The 23,714-nt window shown below is 41.9% G+C and overlaps 2 protein-coding genes across 23 annotated transcripts in view; both read left to right on the top strand.

The window, feature by feature from the left end:
- On the top strand, window positions 1-23,072 carry LOC119008035. The gene is given in 5 exon segments (XM_037078064.1): window positions 1-2,443; window positions 6,173-8,641; window positions 13,771-16,161; window positions 17,116-19,713; window positions 20,517-23,072. Coding segments are annotated over 5 exon segments (12,396 nt in total). The 5' UTR covers window positions 1-61.
- LOC119007663 (protocadherin gamma-C5-like) overlaps window positions 1-23,714 on the top strand; it is a 261,083-nt gene that overhangs the window by 90,061 nt on the left and 147,308 nt on the right. The gene's annotated exons all lie outside the window — the stretch shown is intronic.

Consider the following 23,714-nt stretch of genomic DNA (forward strand, 5'->3'; position numbering starts at 1 on the left):
GTTATGTGGTTGAACTGCCTTTGTCCGCGTTTTTCTTCGACCTGTTAAGAACTCGTCGTTGATGATGGATCCGAAAATAATCTTGTTTTACACACGCGGGTTTCATTTCCTGCTTCTCTTTTCGCACGTCGCATATGGAGACCTGAGCTATTCTTTTCCGGAGGAGATGAAACGAGGATCGGTCATTGGGAATTTAGCCAAGGATCTCGGGCTGGAGACGGGCGCTCTCTCTACCAGAAGAGCCCGTATTGACACCGACGGGACTGACAAACGTTACTGTGACATCAACCTGAATAACGGAGAGCTGATTGTTGCCGACAGGATTGACCGAGAGGGAATTTGTGGAGAAAAGGCTTCGTGCATCCTGAAACACGAGATTGTGATGGAGAATCCTCTCGAGCTTCATCGGATTAGTCTTCACATTCAAGATATCAATGATAACTCGCCTCAATTTAACGAAGACTCGATCAATTTAGAAATTCACGAGTCAGCAGACAGGGGAGCTCGTTTTGTGATAGAAGAGGCGCACGATGCGGATGTGGGGCAAAATTCAGTTCAGCAGTACAGCCTTAAAAAGAATGATAATTTCATTTTGGCTGCTAATGGAAACACGATACACCTTATTCTTGATAAAGAGCTTGATCGTGAAAAACAAAAAGAGATCAATCTGCTCCTCACAGCTCTAGATGGAGGCTCTCCTCAGAGATCAGGCACTGTAGTCATACACGTCACTGTGCTGGATGCTAATGATAACGAGCCAGTGTTCAGCCAGGCCGTTTATAAAGCCAGTCTGCCTGAAAACTCTCCTGTAGATACTGTAGTGGTCACAGTGAGCGCTACTGATGCAGACGAGGGAATTAATGGAGATGTGACGTATGACTTTGGACATGTTACTGAAGATGTGAAGAAGATATTTAGTATTGACCGTAAATCAGGTGAGATACGAGTAATTGGCGCTGTTGACTATGAAAGTACCACATCATATGAAATACGCGTAAAAGCAAAAGATGGATTGGGGCTGTCATCTTATGCGAAGGCGATAATTTCTGTCACTGATGTGAATGACAACGCCCCTGTCGTCAATTTAAAATCACTGACGAATCCCATACCAGAAGACACCACACCTGGTACAGAGGTGGGCATCATTAACGTGCAGGACAGAGACTCAGAGCGCAACAGACAGGTCCGCTGCTCCATTCAGCAAGGAGCCCCTTTTAAGTTGGTTCCTTCTATTAAAAACTATTATTCTCTGGTGACCACAGGACAACTGGACCGTGAACTAGTGTCTGATTACAACATCACAATCACTGCCACTGACGAGGGCTCTCCACCTCTGTCCTCCTCTAAAAGTGTTCAGTTATCTGTAGCAGACATCAACGACAACCCACCTGTGTTTGAGCACCAGTCGTACAGCGCATATGTGAGTGAAAATAACAAACCCGGCTCCACTTTATGTTCCGTTACTGCTCGAGACCCCGACTGGAGACAAAACGGTACAGTGATTTATTCTGTGTTACCCGGTGAGGTGAACGGTGCCCCGGTGTCCTCCTATGTGTCTGTTAACGGAGACACGGGGGTGATCCACGCTGTGAGGTCGTTTGATTATGAACAGTTGAGGAGTTTTAAAGTGCAGGTGATGGCCAGAGACAACGGTTCTCCTCCTCTCAGCAGCAACGTGACCGTCAGTGTGTTCGTATCGGATGTGAACGACAACTCTCCTCAGATACTGTACCCCGCCCCGGAGGGCAACTCCTTCATGACCGAGCTGGTCCCCAAAGCTGCACACGGAGGCTCTCTGGTGTCCAAAGTGATCGCGGTGGACGCGGACTCCGGACAGAACGCCTGGCTGTCCTATGAAATAGTGAAATCCACCGATCCGGGACTTTTCACTATCGGTGTCCACAGCGGAGAGATCAGGACACAGCGGGACATTTCTGAATCTGACAGCATGAAACAGAACCTTATTGTGTCAGTGAAAGATAACGGACAGCCCTCTCTGTCTGCCACCTGTTCCATGTATTTACTTATTTCTGATAACTTGGCTGAGGTGCCAGAACTGAAGGACATTTCTTATGATGAGAAGAATTCCAAACTGACTTCTTATCTGATCATCGCGCTGGTGTCTGTGTCCACCTTTTTCCTGACCTTCATCATCATCATACTGGGTGTGAGGTTTTGTCGCAGGAGAAAGCCCAGACTGTTGTTTGATGGAGCAGTCGCCATCCCCAGCGCTTATCTCCCTCCTAATTACGCAGATGTTGACGGTACAGGAACTTTACGCAGCGCTTACAACTATGACGCATATCTGACAACAGGATCTAGAACCAGCGACTTTAAGTTTGTGACATCTTACAATGATAGCACACTGCCTGCTGACCAGACTCTGAGGAAAAGTCCATCAGACTTTCCAGATATGTTTGGAGATTGTGATGGTTCTCCTGAGGTAGGCACATCTGTCACATTATCTTTCCCAGATGTGTAATACCTTCGCTATATTTGTATATGCGCGCGCGCGCACACACACACACACACACACACACACACACACACACACACACACACACACACACACACAGCTCACATCCCCCCCCACACACACACGCGCGCGCGCACACAGACGCACACACACACGCTTTTTTGGTCTTTGTGATGTTGCTCTTTGTTATGGCACTATTTTTTTTCTTTCTTTTTTTTTTATCTTGGTGAGTAAGTCTAACTGGTCTACCTAATTTCTCTGTCCATGGTGCTGAACTCATGATGTTTAATCCCTTTTTTGGTCCTTTGACTTTTTCGTCATATCATTGCTCAATTTTGCGTCATACTGAATTTTATTTGTTCCATCTGACATTGGAATACATTTTTCCGAATTATAAAAAACTGTCTTTATTAAAAGTTTTTTTGTTTAAAGCGTTTCTTACTGGTTTCACTAGTCCCTTGAGTTGACACATTTAGTGAACTCCCTCGAAATCAACTAAAGCAGACCATGGTTATTCGAGTTTAGTGATAACAACTTAAATAGTTCTTTAGTAACATGATTACATTTGTTTAGAGAAATACAGTAATTTATCTAAAAAAATACAATAGCCCTACCCTCTATTTACTTTTGAAGCAAGTGCCCTTTTCTCATATAAAACATTTCCATGTTTTACCTTATTTTTCATTTTACTTTATCTTTAAAAACAATTATTGTCATTTGTTTCCAGTTGAAGGCAGACATTCATTTGTGTTTTGTTTTTGTTTTTTTCATTTTTTTTTCAACTTATGCCTGAGAAAACAGTTGGGGATTGGGTTGAACAGTTTGTTATACAGCTGAATGTTGATTGACTGTTAGGACTCCTCCTGCCATCAGTTTTATCAACTCCACTTCATATGTTTATACCAAATACTAACACTGGATGTTAATCACTAAGGAATATTAATTGTTTATCAACATAACTAAATGTCATGAACAAGTTTTTGACTTGAGATTTAAAACTGCTGCACATACATAACTAAGAATCCTTACATACATAGATTGAATTTGTTTTTCTTTTCTTTTACTTAACTGTTAGTAGTAAGTCAAACCAAACAAATTTGAATTAGCTTCACGTATATAAGACGTGGGATGAAGTTTGATAATTTCCCTAAAGTCCCTGCCCTCTATTCTCTTCAATTATTTTCAGTGGTATATCCTAATGCCCTAACTTTCAAAGAGTTTACTATGTCTCAGTAGCTCTAGAAATCTCCATGTCAAGCAGGATCATTAGAATATGTTCAGTAATCAAACCATGTGGCCCCTCTCAATCGATCATATGCTCCTGAAATCAGTGGGAACTTCCACATTCCTTTCTGTGTGGTCACTTTGTTACCAAGACAACTTCAACCTTCTGAAGTCACTCTATTTTATAGTTATCAATGATGATAGCACAAATAAAATGTCAACATACCCTTGAAAATCCCTTGAAACTCTGAATATCACAAAAACATATGACATATGAAGAAGATTGACTCTTAATATTGTATGAATGATATGTTACTTGCCATCCAGCTTCTGTTTTGCCTGCATTTATTTTTAGTATATCTATAGTATATACAGACAGATCTACCAATGACAATCAGGGAATGTGGTGTTATTACACAGAAATTGTTTGTAGACCTCACATGACTGATTTAACTGTCTGTGAGTGTGATGTTGTGTGAGTGTTCATGTGCTGGCTGTTCAGCTGCAGAGTTCTCTGTAGCATGTAGGGAAGAAATTGTTGTAAGTTATGCCCAGGTTGGGAAATTTCTGGAATAATTTCTCCGTACATACAAGGCCTAGATGCTGGGCATTTGGCATCAGTGATCATTTCTGCAGATCCAACTGTCTCTCTCTCTCTCTCTCTCTCTCTCTCTCTCTCTCTCTCTCTCTCTCTCTCTCTCTCTCTCTCTCTCTCTCTCTCTCAGTTCAATTCAAGGGTCTTTAATGGCATGACTCCATACTATACAATGTTGCCAAATCATCTTAACACCAACTATAACAGTAATATTAATAGTAATAATAAACATAAATAGATAAAATAAACAATAACAATAGAAAATGGCATGGAGAACAACAGGGACTATGGATGGTGGGTAAGAGTAATATAAGAATATATCAAATTGATTTTTAGTTTATCAACATCAATTATCAGCAATGTGTTGCGGTGGGCTCACAGAGTTACGGAGCTCATGGCAGGCTTCTTCATATCTTGCTGCCAGTCTACAGCACTCCTCTCTGTCTCCCAGTAGGACTGGAAGTCTCAAATCTGGGAATATTTTCATTATTTTTGCAAAATATTGGTCTCTGAAACTTTCATATTGGTTGCAGTAAGTCAGGAAGTGCAGCTCTGTCTCTACTGTTCCCTGGTCACAGTAAGAACAGAACCTCTCCTTTCTTGGCAGCCAGGTCTGTCTGTGCCAGCCTACTTCTACTGCCAGGTTGTGCTCACTCACTCTGTACTTTGTCAGTGTTCTCCTCAGTTTGGTACCAGATACTGTGGTCAGGTAGGCTGCCAAATTGTACTGTCTGTTTAGGGATATGTTTCCATTTTGCTCTGGGATTCTATTAGTTCTGTCCAATAATCCATGTATTTTTCTTTTTCTGTCATCATAATTTGGTTGGGTCTTCGGTTCTGAGTGCTTTTGTCTTGAAAGTGACGTGGTTGTGGTGTAATGATCTGAGTGGTTTATGGTTCGCGCAGCCTCAGGGCCAGTAGGCAGAAGGGACTGCTTTGTGGGTTCGACTCCTAGCATAGGGCTTTGTAGGCTCTCTCTGTCTCTGGCTGTCTTTGACTCACTCTGTGTCTGTCTATCTGTCTGTCTGTCTGTCTGTCTGTCTGTCTGTCTGTCTGTTGGACCTCTCCTGGTGGCCACTGTCATCTCCTCAAAAATAGCATGAATGTATCCAGATTCAATGCAGTGTAATGCACTACAGCACCACAAACTATAGTCTGACAAAGTACATTGATTAATCCACACATCTCAGAGAATACCAACAAAAATAAGCTTTGTGGCATGCACACAGGTACTATTAATTGCAGAAGTATTGCTGCTTTTGTAGGAGTCCATCTATTGCTTCAAACATGAATGTTCTTCTTGTGAAATATTACTCTGCCACAAACGGATTTTTTGCCTGCTCGTATGTAGGTCACCGTGCACGATGATATTAAAATATCAGCAAACATAATGCATCCCATAGCATACTGTCCACTGTTGCAATAATCATCCCAGTCTCTAGATGACGCTCTTTTATACTGTCTGACTCAGAGATGCGCTGTCGTGCCTCACTTTATCTGTGCCAGTGGAACTGGAGCATTGTGTTAGAGCCGAAGGCTGTGTAGGCATGCGTGTTCTGTGTGGGTGTGAGGGAGAGAATGAGAGAGAGTGCATGAGTGTGTGAGTTACTGAGAGAGAGAGAGAGAGAGAGAGAGAGAGAGAGAGAGAGAGAGAGAGAGAGAGAGAGAGAGAGAGAGAGAGAGAGAGAGAGAGAGAGAGAGAGAGAGAGAAATGGAGAGGGGGAGATGGTGAGTGTGTGTGTGCGTGCGTAGTGGAGAAAATGGGATAGAGAGGGAGGAATCCAAGCTGACAGCTTCCCTAATAGAGCATGATTAACTAGGCTACAGAAGCAGGGAACCGTTGGGTTACAGCTGCATTTTTCAGTCGATAATTTTACATTGAGGATTTAGTCAAAATGTCGACAGAACATCGGCTTCTGAAAGCATGTTTAATAATAGACCAGCGAAAAAACTTGAAAGGGTGGATGCGTTTTTTGCTGTTTATCCCCCTTTTTGGCGTGTCGTTTGGAGAAGTCCGCTACAGCCTTCCCGAGGAGATGCAGCGGGGCTCGGTTATCGGGAATGTTGCGCGGGACCTGGGGCTGAAAGTAACGGATCTTGATGCTCGTCGAGCCCGTGTTGTTGCCGAAGGAACTCGACAGCTGTGTGAGCTGGACACTGCGTCAGGAAATCTTTTGATCAGCCAACGGATAGACCGAGAGGAGCTCTGCGCACAAGCCAATGTCTGCATCCTACAGTATCAGCTCTTACTCGAAGATCCCCTTCAAGCATACAGTTTAGTTTTGGACATTACTGATATAAATGACAACAGCCCGGTGTTTGCCGCAGGAGAGATCAAACTAGATTTGGTCGAATCCACAGTTCTGGGGAGGCGCTTTCCCTTGGAGAGCGCGCATGACCCCGATCTGGGAACCAACTCCGTCCGTGAATATAAACTGAGCCCGAATGAACACTTTGCACTGGAAATGAGCACACAGATAAACGGCAATGGTTATCCTGAACTTGTTCTTAAAAAACCCTTGGACCGGGAGGCGCAGGCTGAACATATACTGAAAATCAATGGAATTGATGGCGGGCGCCCAGTCAGATCAGGGACTGCTTCTATCTTTATCCGTGTTCTGGACGCCAATGACAATGTCCCAGTTTTTAGCCAACGAGTTTACAAAGTCTCTGTGCCAGAAAACTCGCCCATAGGGACTCTCATTGCGACGCTCAATGCCACAGACTTAGATGAAGGTGTTTATGGAGAGATAACATTCTCGTTCAGTCACCTGTCAGACATGATGGGGGGAGTTTTTGAAATCAACCCCCTGAGTGGAGAAGTTCGGGTGGCAGGTATTATTGACTATGAAGAGGCCAGTACGCATGAGCTGGATGTTCAGGCTAAAGACGGTGGCGGTCAGGCTTCTCACTGTAAACTTGTAATTGACGTCATTGATGTTAATGACAACAAACCTGTGATAGAGATAAAGTCAGCCTCTGCTAACGTGGCTGAAGACTCTAAACCAGGAACCATGGTTGCTCTGATTAATGTTTATGACTTGGACACTGGCAGCAGTGGGCGCGTCACGTGTACAATTCCAGAGGACGTTCCATTCAAACTTGTCTCAGAGGTCAAAAACTATTTCATGTTGGTGACTGACGGGATCTTAGACAGGGAGTTTCAATCAGAATATAACATCACAGTGACTGCCACTGATGCGGGCTCTCCCTCCCTCTCCGGTTTAAAAGTTTTAAAAATCGTGGTTACTGACATAAATGACAACCCTCCAACTTTTACGCAGAAAGAGTACGATGCCAACATCTTGGAAAACCAACCCGTTGGTACATTTGTGATGAAAGTGAAGGCAGAGGACACCGACGACGCGTCTAATGCTAAAATCCTGTACCAAATATCGAGGGACACAAACTCAGAAGCGTCCTCCTTCCTTACCATCAACGCAGAAACGGGAGAGCTGTTCACATCGCGCCTCTTTGATTATGAGCAGTCAGTTCACTTCCAAATCAAGGTGACGGCTCGAGATGGAGGCGACCCTCCACTCTCCAGCACCTGCACCATAAACGTTTTTATTAAAGACCAAAATGACAATGCACCTGTCGTCTTGTATCCCGTCCAAACCACCGGGTTCATAGCTGAAGACATGGTGCCAGTTGAAGCGCCTCGGGGTTACCTGGTTACGAAGGTGGTAGCTGTGGACGCCGACTCCGGCCATAACGCCTGGCTTTCATACAGAATCATCCGAGCCACGCGGCCCAACCTGTTCATGGTCGGACTGCATACGGGAGAGATCAGAACTGTGCGAGCATTCATGGAGGACGATGAGCCGAAACATACTGTGTTAGTTCTAGTGACGGATAACGGGCACGAAAGTCTGTCCGCCACCGTCACAGTCAGCATAGCAGTTGGAGACGGACTGCCAGTTTTAAACGAACTATTTGAGTTTGCAGAAGAATCACCGGACAGCGAAAACATAACTCTCTATTTGATTATCGCCCTGGCAGCAGTTTCCTCTCTTTTCATCCTCCTAATCAGCGGGGTGTTTTATTTCAAACTGTGCAAGCGTAGTTATGTTTACCGTTCAACCACCGCCAATCTCCCGGTTTTCCCCGGGACCTACTGCCCCCCTAGTTTTACAGATCTAAGCCGTTGTGGGACCCTGCTGAAAGATGAGCGCTACGATTCCTTCCTGACCACCGGGTCCTGGAGGGGCGATTTCCGTTTCGTCTCAAACACAGACACTGACACACTTAAGAAGAGAAGTGCAGCATACCAAAGCACCCTTAGGCGCACGAGTACAGATAGAAATACTCTGAAGGTGAGGGCAGGTGTACCGCATCCTCGTTACGTGATGCAGTAAGAGTCGGCCCTAACACAATGTAAACATGTTGTAAATGAATCACTGTACTGTGACCTCAATGTGAATCCTCTGACTGCCAAATACATTCTGATAATTAGATTTTGTCATAGTTGTATACAAGTGCTTGTCAAATATATTGTGGTTGTATGAGTTAATAATAATAATAATAATAATAATAATATTTTTTTTTTCCACGGAAGTACCTGCATGACCACTTGTCAATCCATCAATATGTTTTGCTATAAGCTGTGTGTGTGTATATATATATATATATATATATATATATATATATATATATATATATATATATATATATATATATATATATATATATATATATATATATATATATATATATATATATACATATATATATATATATATATATATATATATATATATATATATATATATATATATATATATATATATATATACATATATATATACATATATATATACATATATACATATATACATATATATATACACACACAACCTGAACCTAATTTCTCCAAGACCAAACCTGAACAGTCTCATAGTATCATAAACACAGTAATCTGTTTTAGTTTAAATAGTTTTTTTAAAAAAGTTTTTTTAATTATTTTATTTTTATCAAAGACTGACAAATCAACATATATTATGCCTTTGTGACAGTGATGTAACCTATGTGATACTTTATATAGAGTTGATGTGTCTTATTTTTCCTTCCTCTCTTTGAAATTCATAGAGGATATTTCTGACAGCTGTGTATGATAGTGATACAGTTGTGAATTATGTTTTCATCTTTTGCTTTTTATGTGGCATATTTGTCTTTGGCTCTTTTATTTCTTTTTGTTAATTGGCCTCACACGTTTATTTTGTCGTCACTTTTTGACATGGAATACACTGCCGCCAAGTTTTGACAATGCTTTATAATGTTTTCACAAAATAATACATAATGACATGTTTGCGACAGAGACATTATAAAAGCTTTGCACTAAATGCTATGAATCAAACATTATGTAAACAGAGTATGATTGCATACTGATGAAAAATAAAGTGAAGGGAGAGAAGACTGTGTTTGGTAATTGTCCAGTGACATTGCTCATGGAGCCATTTAGTGTCCAATGTGTCAGATGTTGCATTTGAATCTGCAGACATCAGTAGTTAATGTGATGCTTAAATACCAGTGCTTAATATCAGTAACCTTGGTGTCACATATAGAGAAGGAAATGATGATTTTTTTCAGCTCATGCATTAGATATCAATCTCATGTCTAGCACAGTGCTGCCAGTGCTGCTACACAACAGGAAGAAAAATAGTAGAATAGTGTGTGTATATATATATATATATATATATATATATATATATATATATATATATATATATATATATATATATATATATATATCTGCAGTGCAACAGTGCAAAACAAAACAAAGGGGAAGAAATTAAGAATTTGTAAGTGGCAACGTTTCAATATGTATGAATTTTGAAAAGTACCGTAGTTTGGAGCTGCAGTTAGGTCAGTGGGTAGAGTCTTATACAACAGTTTAATGCTGATGTGTGTGTGTGTGTGCGTTTGTGTGTGTGTTTGCAGTATTCTTGCCTGCTACTGAATGTGTCATGTAGTGAAGCAGAGAGGTTTTGTCATCAAAACAATTCCCGTGTGAATTCATGTGTGTTCCTGTGTCATGTTACAGCTGCAGGCTCATTTGTGCTCCTAATTTCAGCCTTGGACGGAAAAGGGAAAAAGCAAGCACTGTTTAATTTTTTTATTTAATATTATCTGGGTCACAAGAACAGTTCTGAGCAGTGCGGTTGACATATTGGAGCTTGATAGAAAAGTATGTCAGTTTGACAGCATGACTGATTTCAATTAACACAAGCATCACAGAGTTTTCAGTGTTACTTTAATAGTGTGAGTGGTTTAGTTGTGTTTTACAGAAACATCTCACCTAGAGAAATGTTGGAAAACCGATGTCACATGATATGCAGTACATAACTCGTCAAAGTGAGCATTTTCTAATTGCACCTTCACACTTTAATAGTTTCTGTGTATTTGTTTAGAACACATAAAGAATAGCTTTTACTAGGTAACTGTGTTGGCATCAGTTTCAATGACTATTGCACAGTGCTTTACTTTTGTTGTAATGTTTTAAACAGTCACATACTTTGAAAATGTGATTTCTCTAAATAATTGTGCAAAAACAGAAGGACTTGCTAAATCCAGTATATGCAAATCATGAAACACTGCAGGTCTTCAATGTCCAGAATATTTGCTGCACCAAATAATTGACAGCTGGTGCAAACCTGCTCTTCATCAGACTGAAGTGACTATGCACCATGCCATCTTATGTACACATAAAGAGCAGCCACATGAGCAGTCACAATAACTGTATATAGCAACTGTGATAGTCTCTGAAAAGTAAGAAGTATACCAATGCACATGCATAGATTGAAATGATATTGCACACAGGCCCTGATAGTGATTTGATACTCAAAAGGGTCACCTTCTCAAACAAATATCAGTACATTAGTCTTTATAAATGCACACAACAAGTCTATATCATGGAGGGAAGACTTTACATCAACGTCTCATTCAAGAAAATACAGTAATAATGCAGCAAAGATACAATACTACATACCAAAATTGTATGACCATGTTTTCTTGTATGGGAATGTTCTGTAGACACTGATGTAACGCCCTCTCTCTATGATATTGTGGTGTATGTGTGTATTTATATAGACTAATGTACTGATGTGTGTTTAGGAAGGTAGGTAACACTTTTAATATCATCTCACTGTCAGTTACTATATCTATCAGGGACTATGTGTAATATTATTTTAATGTATGCAAAGTCTATGCACATTGGTCTAACTGTCTTTTCAGATACTGTTAACATTCCTGCGTGTGTGACTGCGCTCATGTGTTCATAAGATGTTGTTGTGCAGTGTCACTACAGTTGGATGAAGAGCAGGTTTGCTCAAAATGTCACCACTTTGGTGGATTAAATAATTTTGATAATGCAGCCCTGCAGTGTGTGAACCTTTTTTTTTTCTTTTCTTTTCTTTTTTTTTTTTTTACGTGTCACTGCTCTAAATAGAAACCTCACAGGATGACAGTTTTAATTAGGCCAGTTATAGAATTAAAGCTAGCTAGTAGATTACCACAAAAAGTATCCAACCTCAATTTAAAGGTGAAGACCGTCTTTATGTGGCAACGATCACACACTACCGGCTGCCAACTGATAAAGGTACCTTTTGAAGACTCAAGTCAAAGATGAAAACACAGCTCCATAAAACAGCAAAGCAGTCCAACATAAGAAGTCAATAAATAGACTGCATTATGCAACTGATGAACTTTGACATCTATCAGGAACCAGACAATTTGTTTGAAATACGCCATGGTTTGGTTGTATCTTGATATAAAGCAGTCTCTGACAGTTCTATTTTAGCACTTTGTTTGCAGTGACATCATTAGCACAGTTATGGAGTAACAGTCTCTGATATATCACAAGATCAACATATAAATATTATTCATTATTTCACCATACAAATATAATGCATATGAATGTAATGGAATGTGACACGATCTAATTCATTTGTCTATCAGGATTCATACTAACTGTTTTCCTTTTTCTCTTCTTTTTTTGATGCACTCCTTGAATGAAACTTCCTTTTCCATCCAGCAGGTAAGACGATTTTCGCTTTTCTCTTTCTGTCTGACGCAGTACACCACTCTGTAATGCTCTCTTATGTCCATATTACAGCCTCATCAACACCACACTTAACACCCAAAATCAATGGGGAACACAACTGACCTACAATGAGTTTCTATCCTTTTATACATCTCTTTTCTTAACTCTCTCTCTTTTCTTCTGTATCTCCTTTTGACCACACACAAACAGTATTGAAACCAACTAATAAACCTAACATTATGGATGTTTATAAAACCCCAAAATGCTGCTTTAAAAATTCAATCCATGCAAGACTGAAACTGTAGCTAACAGTCTTGTAACAGAGGCATCTGTGTTGCTCTATTATTTTTGTCTGCTTTGTGATTCCACCCTTAGGCTTGAAACTACATGAATATTAATCATCGGGCTGCTGCCGTGCAGTCATTGCCTGAATAATGCACAATCATGATGTGCAGAATGTTATGCTCTGCAGCAGTTCATGCTAATGTTTCGAGTGGGCAAAGCTCCACCATGACCCATTTAAAAAATACTCAATCCTACCTGAGCAGACATGTTTTAGCCGCATAGCAAAGAAATATACTGCTGAGAATTGTGTCAGTGTTCATTCGTGCTTGTGGATGAATGTTGCAGTAGTTGTACTGTCGATGTTAATTCCAGTGCTCAAATGTAGGTCACTGGATTTATCAGTCAGACTACATGAGGAGAGAAGAGATTATCTATCTATCTATCTATCTATCTATCTATCTATCTGTCTATCTATCTGTCTGTCTGTCTGTCTGTCTGTCTGTCTGTCTGTCTGTCTGTCTGTCTGTCTGTCTGTCTGTCTAGCCCTGCACATCGTACAGATTTATTTTATGTTCGTCTTGTCCACATTTGTGCCACATGTTACCCCCTTAGAGGACCTGGAGGGAAGTTGTGTGATTACTGGGACTATTTTGCCCAAATCATGCAAACTTTCCCTAAAGCGCCGACCTATGTTTTTCCTAAATTGAAACCTTTAAGTGGTGACAGGATACTATATAACAAGAGTGATAAACAATCAATCTGTAAATAATGTTATCTTCGACTCACCTTTATTCCTTTCTGAATTTCAATGTTGTATAGTCACACAATTATAGGTTAGACATAAAGGGCTGATAAAGTTTGGTTACATTTGAGTATGCAGACAAGACTGTTACCTGTCCCCACACCGATGCTGATGGTGTGGTTTTACTTGGTCACTGTTGGTGGTGCTGTTGCCTAAGCAGACTCTTTGTCCAACATGAGTCTTATTACTAGTCAACGCCCGTCTCCGAAAGAAACAGGCGATGGTTATGTGCATATAAGGGCGGTGTATGGCTTTGACAGAAAACACCAAACTATTCTGTCAGTATTTTTGCGAGGTGCAACTCTCTATACGGATAACTGTAATTTATGATCTGATATTCTCGGGAGGAAATGGATATTCAGAGGAGCAAAGGCACTTCACTGGATTGGCGACTCTCCATTTTTCTTTTCTCTGTTGTTGCTGCGGCGAGTGGACAAATTCGTTATTCTGTACCGGAGGAGATGAGGAAAGGCCTTTTCGTCGGAGACATTGCAAAAGACCTGGGCTTGGATATCAAAAGGTTGGTTTCTGGTAGGGCTCGACTTGTTATAGATGGTGAAAACCAATACGTCGCGCTGAACCAGAACAAAGGGCATATCGTTGTCAATGAGATAATTGACAGAGAAAAATTATGCGCCAAGAAATCGCCCTGCAGCTTTGGCCTAGAAATTGTCCTCGAAGATCCACTTGAATTGTTTTCCATTACCATCGAAATACAAGATGTAAACGACCATGCTCCGGCTTTTCCCAAAAAGGAGATTAATTTGGAAATAAGCGAATCGACGCCCACGGGCACTGTGTTCTTGCTTGATAGCGCAGCAGATCCCGACGTAGGAATAAATTCGCTGCAAAGTTACTCTTTAAAGACAAACGATCATTTTGTTCTCAAACAGCACACTCGAACAGATGGGAGTAAGTATGCTGAAATGATGCTTCAGAGCAGTTTGGACCGCGAGAAGCAAAGCGAGCATACACTCATATTGACTGCTGTTGATGGTGGAGAGCCGCAGAGGTCTGGAACAGTGAAAATACATGTATCTGTTCTGGACGCAAACGACAACGCACCTGTCTTTACGCAGTCCGTTTACAAAGCATCTGTCTTGGAAAATGTTTTGCGAGGTACAGTTATCGCAAAAGTCAGTGCTGTGGATGCCGATCAAGGTTACAATGGTAACGTCTCATACTCGTTCACCCATTTAGAGGAGGACTCCTGTCCTTTCGAAATAAATTCTCACTCGGGAGAGGTTAAACTCACCGGTGACATCGATTATGAGGTTTCTCCAAATTACGAAATAAACCTTCAAGCAAGAGATCCATGGGGTGTAGCAGGTGCCAGCAAATTAATAATCGAGATAGGCGATGTGAATGATAATAGTCCAATAATAACAATGGCGTCATATGCTGGTAAAATTTCCGAGGATTCAACTCCTGGCACAGTTGTGGCGCTGATCAGTGTCCAAGATAAAGATTCAGGTAAAAGCGGACAGGTGCATTTAAATATAGAAGAAAATCTTCCGTTCAAAATTAAATCGTCTCTCAGAAACTATTACACATTGGTCACGGATCAAAATCTTGACCGAGAAAAGCGTTCCAAGTATAATATCACTCTCACTGCAACAGATGAGGGCTTGCCTGCCTTATCAAGCAGGAAAACTGTCTCTTTAGACGTTACTGATGTTAATGATAACGCACCAGCTTTCAGCAAAAGTGTTTACAGCACTCAGGTGATGGAGAACAATTCTCCTGGTGTCACTCTGCTTCAGATCCACGCCACAGATCCAGATCAGGGCCAGAATGCACGCATATCATATTTTCTGATTGACGGTGAGGTCAGTGGAAATCCTGTCTCCGCATATTTCTCCATTAATACTGAGAGTGGAGTCATTCAGTCTTTGCGTTCTCTTGACTATGAACAAGTGAAGGAGTACAAAGTACGAGTCAAAGCGCAAGATGGAGGTTCTCCACCCCTCAGTAGTAACACGACAGTCATCGTGCGTGTCCAGGACCAGAACGACAACCCTCCTCAGGTTCTGTACCCGGTCCAGACTGGAGGCTCTCTGGTGGCTGAAATTGTGCCTCGTTCAGCAGATGTGGGCTATCTGGTGACTAAAGTGGTGGCTGTTGATGTGGACTCTGGACAGAATGCCTGGCTCTCCTATAAACTGCAGAAAGCCACAGACAGGGCGCTGTTTGAAGTGGGCTTACAGAATGGAGAAATCCGAACTATCCGCCAGGTGACTGATAAAGATGCTGTGAAACAGAGACTGACTGTTATAGTGGAGGACAACGGGCAGCCCTCTCGTTCAGCTACAGTCATTGTTAACGTGGCGGTGGCCGACAGCTTCCCGGAAGTGCTGTCGGAGTTCACTGACTTTCCTCACGACAAGGAGTACAATGACAACCTGACTTTTTACTTAGTGCTGGCTTTGGCTGTAGTGTCCTTCCTGTTCATCACGTGTTTAGTGGTTATTATATCAGTGAAAATCTACAGATGGAGACAGTCTCGCGTCCTGTATCACTCCAGTCTCCCTGTGATTCCATATTATCCTCCACGTTACTCAGACACTTTGGGGACAGGGACTCTCCCACACGCGTACGAGGTGTACCGGACGACTGACTCCAGAAAGAGTGACGTCAAGTATGCGCAACCACTGACTCAAAGTTTGGTTAGTGTGGATGGAACTGAAACTCTGCAGAATGGAGAGCAGTCATCAGCCATATCTCACATGTCCACTCTGGTAAGTTGGCTTGTAGGATTGTTTGCGATACATACCAGCTCTTACTTCTGTTGCAATAGCAAAATCTCTATAGAGTGTGTTTATTATTAATTGTTGCTGGAATAATGAGCACATAAAACCATGTTGCACAGGATCATGTTGACAGCTGTTCCTCTGTCCATGGTGCTGAAGGGCTGCCCTGCACTAAGATAATGTTATTTGAGGTTGCTGGGCTGGGTTGCTTTAGAGATACCCTGGTTGATTTCAGTTTGACAGTTTGGTGACTAAAGTGAACAATACTTATTTATTTATATATTTATTTATTGAATATATGTGTATATTTCTTTCAGGGACCTTTCGGCTTCTGCTTTGTTTATTTTTCTAGAGACAGTGACACGCTCACTTCGAAGTCTGATTTTGCCATGAAATATACAGAATATTAAAATCACAGGCTTCAACAACACAACACATTGATTATCACGTATCAGATTTACAGGTTTGCCAACAGAAAAGAAAGCTTTGATTTCTACATATTAAGTAGAAGTTTCTGGATAATTATAGAGAGCCCTTTCTCGATATATATTTGTCTTTATTCCCATTTCCACTAGAAGCCTAAAATCAGGGGTTTGAATGAGAAATAATTAACGTATTTATATTGCTAAATATGCAGTTTCTAAAGAGCATAACACCTGAAAGACCAAATTTGTTGAGTTGGATGTCTGGCTGTACGAGTTTCACATTTTATCCTCTGAGTGACGCTGTTGCCTGGTAAACCAAGTCTACTGTTCCTCATGAGGCAGGGCTGTTTCCTCCCCTATTACTGCGTTTCACAAGAAGGGACGGTCTGTGTGTCATTTGAGCTGAAGCTCATCGGATAAGCAGTTGATTTACTCCTCTAACGCTTCTAGGTGGACCTTGAATGTATGTGTTTTCAAGACTGAGTTGAATTCTGCGGTCCATTATTCTGTTTGCCAGAGAACGCTGTTTTTTTAGATGGCATTTAAAGAACATCACCGAGACAGAGGAGTAAGATGGCGATTGTACGGGAAATTGCGTGGGGCAGTCTGCCTGGTTATTATTCAGTTCATTTTTCTTAATCAAGCGGAGGCACAGATCCGGTATTCGATCCCGGAGGAGATGAAGAAAGGATCTCTTGTTGGTAACGTCGCACAGGACCTCGGTTTGGATCTGAGAAGGCTCCGTTCTGGTCGGGCCCGTATCGTGACCGGAGAAAACATCCAGTACACCGAGCTGAAGACAGACAAAGGGACCTTGGTGGTGAATGAGAGAATAGACCGAGAGCAGCTTTGTGGAGACGTCACACCGTGCAGCTTTACCTTTGAAATTTTATTGGAAAAGCCAATGGAGCTGCACCCCGTGACCATAGAAGTATTAGACGTAAACGACAACGCTCCTTCTTTCCAGAACAGCCACTTGGAATTTGAAATAAGCGAATCAGCTGCCCTCGGGTCCCGTTTTGTTCTAGAGAGTGCGGACGATGCTGATGTTGGGGAAAACGGTCTGCAGAACTACATTTTAACTCCGAACGACAATTTTGTTTTGAAACAACATGTTAATCCAGACGGCAGTAAATATGCTGAAATGGTGCTTCAGAAAGCCTTAGACAGAGAAGCACAGCCACGCCTGTCCCTCAAACTGCTGGCTGTGGACGGAGGAAATCCACAGAGATCTGGTACAGTAAATATAGAGATCCGTATTCTAGATGTTAATGATAATGCGCCTGTGTTTAATCAGTCTATTTATAAGGCCGCAGTGACTGAAAATGCACCAAAAGGCAGCCATATTGTTACTGTGAATGCAAGCGACATAGACAGCGGTTCAAACGGAAAGGTAACATACTCCTTTTCAAAATCTAAAGCAGGAGTAGCTGATCTGTTCGATATCGACGAGGCTACTGGCCGGATATATGTGGCAAAGGAAATAGATTTTGAAAAAGACAGAAAGATTGAGTTCAGGGTTGAAGCTAAAGATCAGGGCGGATTGACTGATTCTAGCAAAGTTGAAATTGAGGTTATCGACGTAAATGATAATGCTCCGGTCATTAATGTCATGTCATTCACGAGTCCTGTCTCAGAGGACTCCCCCGTTGGTACCACCATTGGCATAATTAATGTTAAAGATCTTGATTCGGGTGAAAACGGACAAGTGAGGTGCACGATCGAAGGCGATGTTCCCTTTAAAATTAAATCGAACGTGAGAAATTATTATGCATTGATGACTGATGCTGCGTTAGATCGTGAAAATCTGCTGGAATGTAACATCACTGTTATTGCCTCAGACGCAGGATCGCCTCCCCTCTCAACCAAAAGAACCTTTTATCTGAAGGTCTCGGATGTTAATGATAACGCTCCAGTGTTTCTAAGAGGCTCTTACACTGCCTTCGTCGCTGAGAATAACTCTCCAGGTGTATACTTAATGAGTGTTACCGCTAAAGACCCCGATGAAAACCAGAACGCCCGTGTTTCCTATATTTTAGAAGAGTCTGAGATTGGCGGAACTCCTGTTTCTGCGTATGTTTCTGTGAATGCAGAAAGTGGAGTGATACACGCAGTGCGCACATTGGATTATGAGCAGATCAAACAGCTGATTTTCGTCGTCAAAGCGCAGGATGGAGGCTCTCCTCCACTCAGCAGTAATGTGAGTGTGAAAATAATGATCCAGGACCAGAACGACAACCCTCCTCAGGTTCTGTACCCGGTCCAGACTGGAGGCTCTGTGGTGGCTGAAATGGTGCCTCGCTCAGCAGATGTGGGCTATCTGGTGACTAAAGTGGTGGCTGTTGATGTGGACTCTGGACAGAATGCCTGGCTCTCCTATAAACTGCAGAAAGCCACAGACAGGGCGCTGTTTGAAGTGGGCTTACAGAATGGAGAAATCCGAACTATCCGCCAGGTGACTGATAAAGATGCTGTGAAACAGAGACTGACTGTTATAGTGGAGGACAACGGGCAGCCTTCTCGTTCAGCTACAGTCATTGTTAACGTGGCGGTGGCCGACAGCTTCCCGGAAGTGCTGTCGGAGTTCACTGACTTTCCTCACGACAAGGAGTACAATGACAACCTGACTTTTTACTTAGTGCTGGCTTTGGCTGTAGTGTCCTTCCTGTTCATCACGTGTTTAGTGGTTATTATATCAGTGAAAATCTACAGATGGAGACAGTCTCGCGTCCTGTATCACTCCAGTCTCCCTGTGATTCCATATCATCCTCCACGTTACTCAGACACTTTGGGGACAGGGACTCTCCCACACGTGTACAACTACGAGGTGTGCAGGACGACTGACTCCAGAAGGAGTGACTGTAAGTTCGGCGGAGCTGGTAGTCAGAACGTGTTGATAATGGACCCCAGTTCTACAGGGACGATGCAGCGGATACAGAGTGAGAAGAGCATCCTGGATGAACCAGACTCTCCTCTAGAGGTCAGTTCAATGATGTGGTCTCGTCTCTGTGCCATTATTTGTTTGTTTGCGTTTGGTTTCATTGATGGTGAACATTTGCACCCTATACAGTTAATTTCAGCACCTTGGAAAGCTCTCTCGCTCTTTAGAGGGAGTGTTGCCTTTTTATTGATATGAAGAACTTGACCACGTTGCCTTTAACTGTCAGTCAGTAAAGTGCTTTTTTGACAGGAATATTGCTCTGACTTACTGTTTTGTGTTATTGTGGGCTGATGTCCTGCTTCTTTCTAAATATGCTCATTATATGTAGTGGATCGCTATAGTCTGATATGCAGTCACTGGCTGTAGTTGCAAGCAAATGGTTTCCATGTCACATGAATTATCATCATGGAAAACAAAGTTGCTCCCTTCACTTCATATTGTTTAAGATCAACTAGTTATACGAAGCTCCTTGTGTTTTGTTTTCCAGCGTGTAGCAGATACATGAGAGACGTCTCGTGTTTTTTCTCTTCTTCCTTTTTTTGACGTATGATTCCCCGGTGTTTATTCACGTGCACATATTTTGGATCTGATTACATGACAAAAGGAATACACAAAAATAGTGAAATTGTGTTGTAATGATGTTGTTTTTCGGCGGAATACTCTATTGATATATAGTGATTATCCATCTTGTATATTTTATCCAACACTTAATATATCCAGACGTCACCATGTTGCATGGTGTTACAGACTTTGTACTCTAAGGGACGCTGTTGGTCAATCCAACAGAACCTGTAAAACATGAGCACACTGTCTCCTCCCTCAACACAGTGGTCTATGAGAGAAAAGGAGACAGGGTGCATTATGTGGGCTGATATACAAGAAAGACAGACTCACAGTTACTGAAGTCTCCATCCAGATTCATACAGAAAACTGGCCAGAAGAGATTATCGTTCTTTTTTTGTTAAGAGTTATTTCAGAATAAGTGTCGTTCTTGGATCATTGTTGGACATATTTTCGTGTTTTTTTTCCCCTTTGCTATGGCTCGTGGAATATCAGCCTACACTCGGTGCGTAAAATGGCGCTTTGGCTGCGGACAGAATTGGCATCTTCTGTTCTTCCTTTTTTATGTCACTTCTATGGTGAGCGGACATATTCGATATTCAATCCCAGAGGAGATGAAGAAAGGCTCTCTGATCGGTAACGTAGCACAGGACCTGGGTTTGGATCTGAGAAGGCTTCGTTCTGGTCGGGCCCGTATCGTGACCGGAGAGAGCATCCAGTACACCGAGCTGAAGACAGACAAAGGGATTCTAGTCGTCAAAGAGAGAATAGACCGAGAGCAGCTTTGCGGAGACGTGACACCGTGTAGTTTCAGCTTCGAGGTGATTTTAGAAAACCCCATGGAGCTTCATCAAATCACAGTTGAAATCACAGATATAAATGATCATTCACCCTCGTTCAAACGAGACAGAATGCAATTTGAAATCGGCGAATCAGCTAATGCAGGTGCTCGTTTTTTATTAACTAGTGCAGAAGACCCAGATGTAGGTGTGAATGGACTCAGAGAATATTTTCTGTCCGAGAATGATAATTTTGTTCTGAAGCAAAACTCTAATGCAGATGGAAAGAAGTATGCAGAGATGGTGTTGCAGAAGCCATTAGACAGAGAGACGAATCCGCATCTGTCTCTAAAGCTAATAGCTGTCGACGGTGGAACTCCGCAGAAATCTGGTACAGTAAACATAGATATCACTGTTCTTGATATCAATGACAACGCACCTGTATTTAATCAGTCTGTGTACAAAGCTACAGTGATGGAGAACTCTCCCAGAGACACTTACGTCACCACTGTTAATGCTACTGACGCAGATGTTGGTTCAAATAGTGTAGTGACGTATTATTTTTCGGATCTGAGTGGTGGACTTGGTAATTTGTTTACAGTAAATGAAAATAGCGGTACTATTTCAATAACAGGATCTATTGATTATGAGAAAGACAAAAAGTACGAGCTCAGGATCGAGGCAAAAGATCAGGGAGGATTATCTGATTCAAGTAAAGTAGTAATTGAAGTAATTGATGTAAATGACAACGCCCCAACTCTTAGCGTCATGTCATTCACCAGTCCTGTGTCAGAAGATTCCCCTGCTGGAACAACTATTGGCATCATGAATGTAAAAGATCTTGATTCAGGTGAAAACGGACAAGTTAACTGTGGAATCGAACAAAATGCACCTTTCAAGATTAAATCTAATTTGAGGAATTACTACACTTTGGTAACAGACAATGTATTAGATCGTGAACGTGTTTCAGAATATAACATCACTGTAGTAGCAACAGATGCAGGAATGCCTCCTCTCTCCACAAAGAAAACCTTTCATTTAAAGGTGTCTGATGTGAACGATAATGCTCCAGTGTTTCCACCGAGTGTTTACAATGCGTTCATCTCAGAGAACAACTCTCCTGGTGTTTCTGTTCTCACGCTGAGAGCTAAAGATCCTGATGAGAACCAGAACGCCCGAATATCTTATATTCTGGAAGATGCAAATATCGGTGCGTCTCCAGTTTCTGAATATGTTTCTATAAATGCAGAGAGCGGAGTGATACACGCAGTGCGTTCATTTGATTATGAGCAGATCAAACAGCTGGTTTTCGTCGTGAAAGCGCAGGATGGAGGCTCTCCTCCACTCAGCAGTAACGTGAGTGTGAAAATAATGATCCAGGACCAGAACGACAACCCTCCTCAGGTTCTGTACCCGGTCCAGACTGGAGGCTCTGTGGTGGCTGAAATGGTGCCTCGTTCAGCAGATGTGGGCTATCTGGTGACTAAAGTGGTGGCTGTTGATGTGGACTCTGGACAGAATGCCTGGCTCTCCTATAAACTGCAGAAAGCCACAGACAGGGCGCTGTTTGAAGTGGGCTTACAGAATGGAGAAATCCGAACTATCCGCCAGGTGACTGATAAAGATGCTGTGAAACAGAGACTGACTGTTATAGTGGAGGACAACGGGCAGCCCTCTCGTTCAGCTACAGTCATTGTTAACGTGGCGGTGGCGGACAGCTTCCCGGAAGTGCTGTCGGAGTTCACCGACTTTCCTCACGACAAGGAGTACAATGACAACCTGACTTTTTACTTAGTGCTGGCTTTGGCTGTAGTGTCCTTCCTGTTCATCACGTGTTTAGTGGTTATTATATCAGTGAAAATCTACAGATGGAGACAGTCTCGCGTCCTGTATCACTCCAGTCTCCCTGTGATTCCATATTATCCTCCACGTTACTCAGACACTTTGGGGACAGGGACTCTCCCACACGTGTACAACTACGAGGTGTGCAGGACGACTGACTCCAGAAGGAGTGACTGTAAGTTCGGCGGAGCTGGTAGTCAGAACGTGTTGATAATGGACCCCAGTTCTACAGGGACGATGCAGCGGATACAGAGTGAGAAGAGCATCCTGGATGAACCAGACTCTCCTCTGGAGGTCAGTTTAATAATGCCATCTCGTCTCTATGCCATTATTATTCTTTCTGTTTTTTGATTACATTGACGGTGAACTGCTGCTTCCTACTCGTCATTTTCAGCACCTTGGACAGCATCTCACTCATCATCAGTTGGTAGGAATAGTGCTTCTCTATCCACATTCAGAACCTCGAAAGTTATCTTGTTCTTTAATTTTTGACAGTGACATGCTTTTTGACACACATCGCTTTCAAATGGTTGCATTTTTTCTAAACACATACTCGTAGCTTGTATCTAATTTCGCTCTTGCAGCATGTGAAATTTCAAGATGGTCTTCGTTTGCATACACTTGTGATTCACAATCAACCACTATTACCAAAAGTCTGAATTTTGTCTCCCTCCCTTTCACCGACTAGTGATACAATTGTCTTTTTTCTTCTTCTTCTTCTTTTTTTTTTTTTTACTTTGTCAGTGTGGCGGATATATTGCAGTGTGTTGTTTCTACACATATTTGTATGTTTTGAGTGCTATTTGCATAAAAAAAAATAGTATACCTAAAGTCAGGGTGCGATCATTTCCTTATTTAATGTTGTGTTGTCCGCTACACTGTATTGAACTATTTGTTTTTTCCACCAATCAAATCCTATCAACTACTTAACTTCTCCATATTTCATTCCATGCTGCATGGTGTTACAGACTTTGTACTCTAAGGGACGCTGTT

Source organism: Acanthopagrus latus, chromosome 18 (assembly GCF_904848185.1).
Source record: "Acanthopagrus latus isolate v.2019 chromosome 18, fAcaLat1.1, whole genome shotgun sequence".
In the NCBI taxonomy this organism is placed as follows: domain Eukaryota; kingdom Metazoa; phylum Chordata; class Actinopteri; order Spariformes; family Sparidae; genus Acanthopagrus; species Acanthopagrus latus.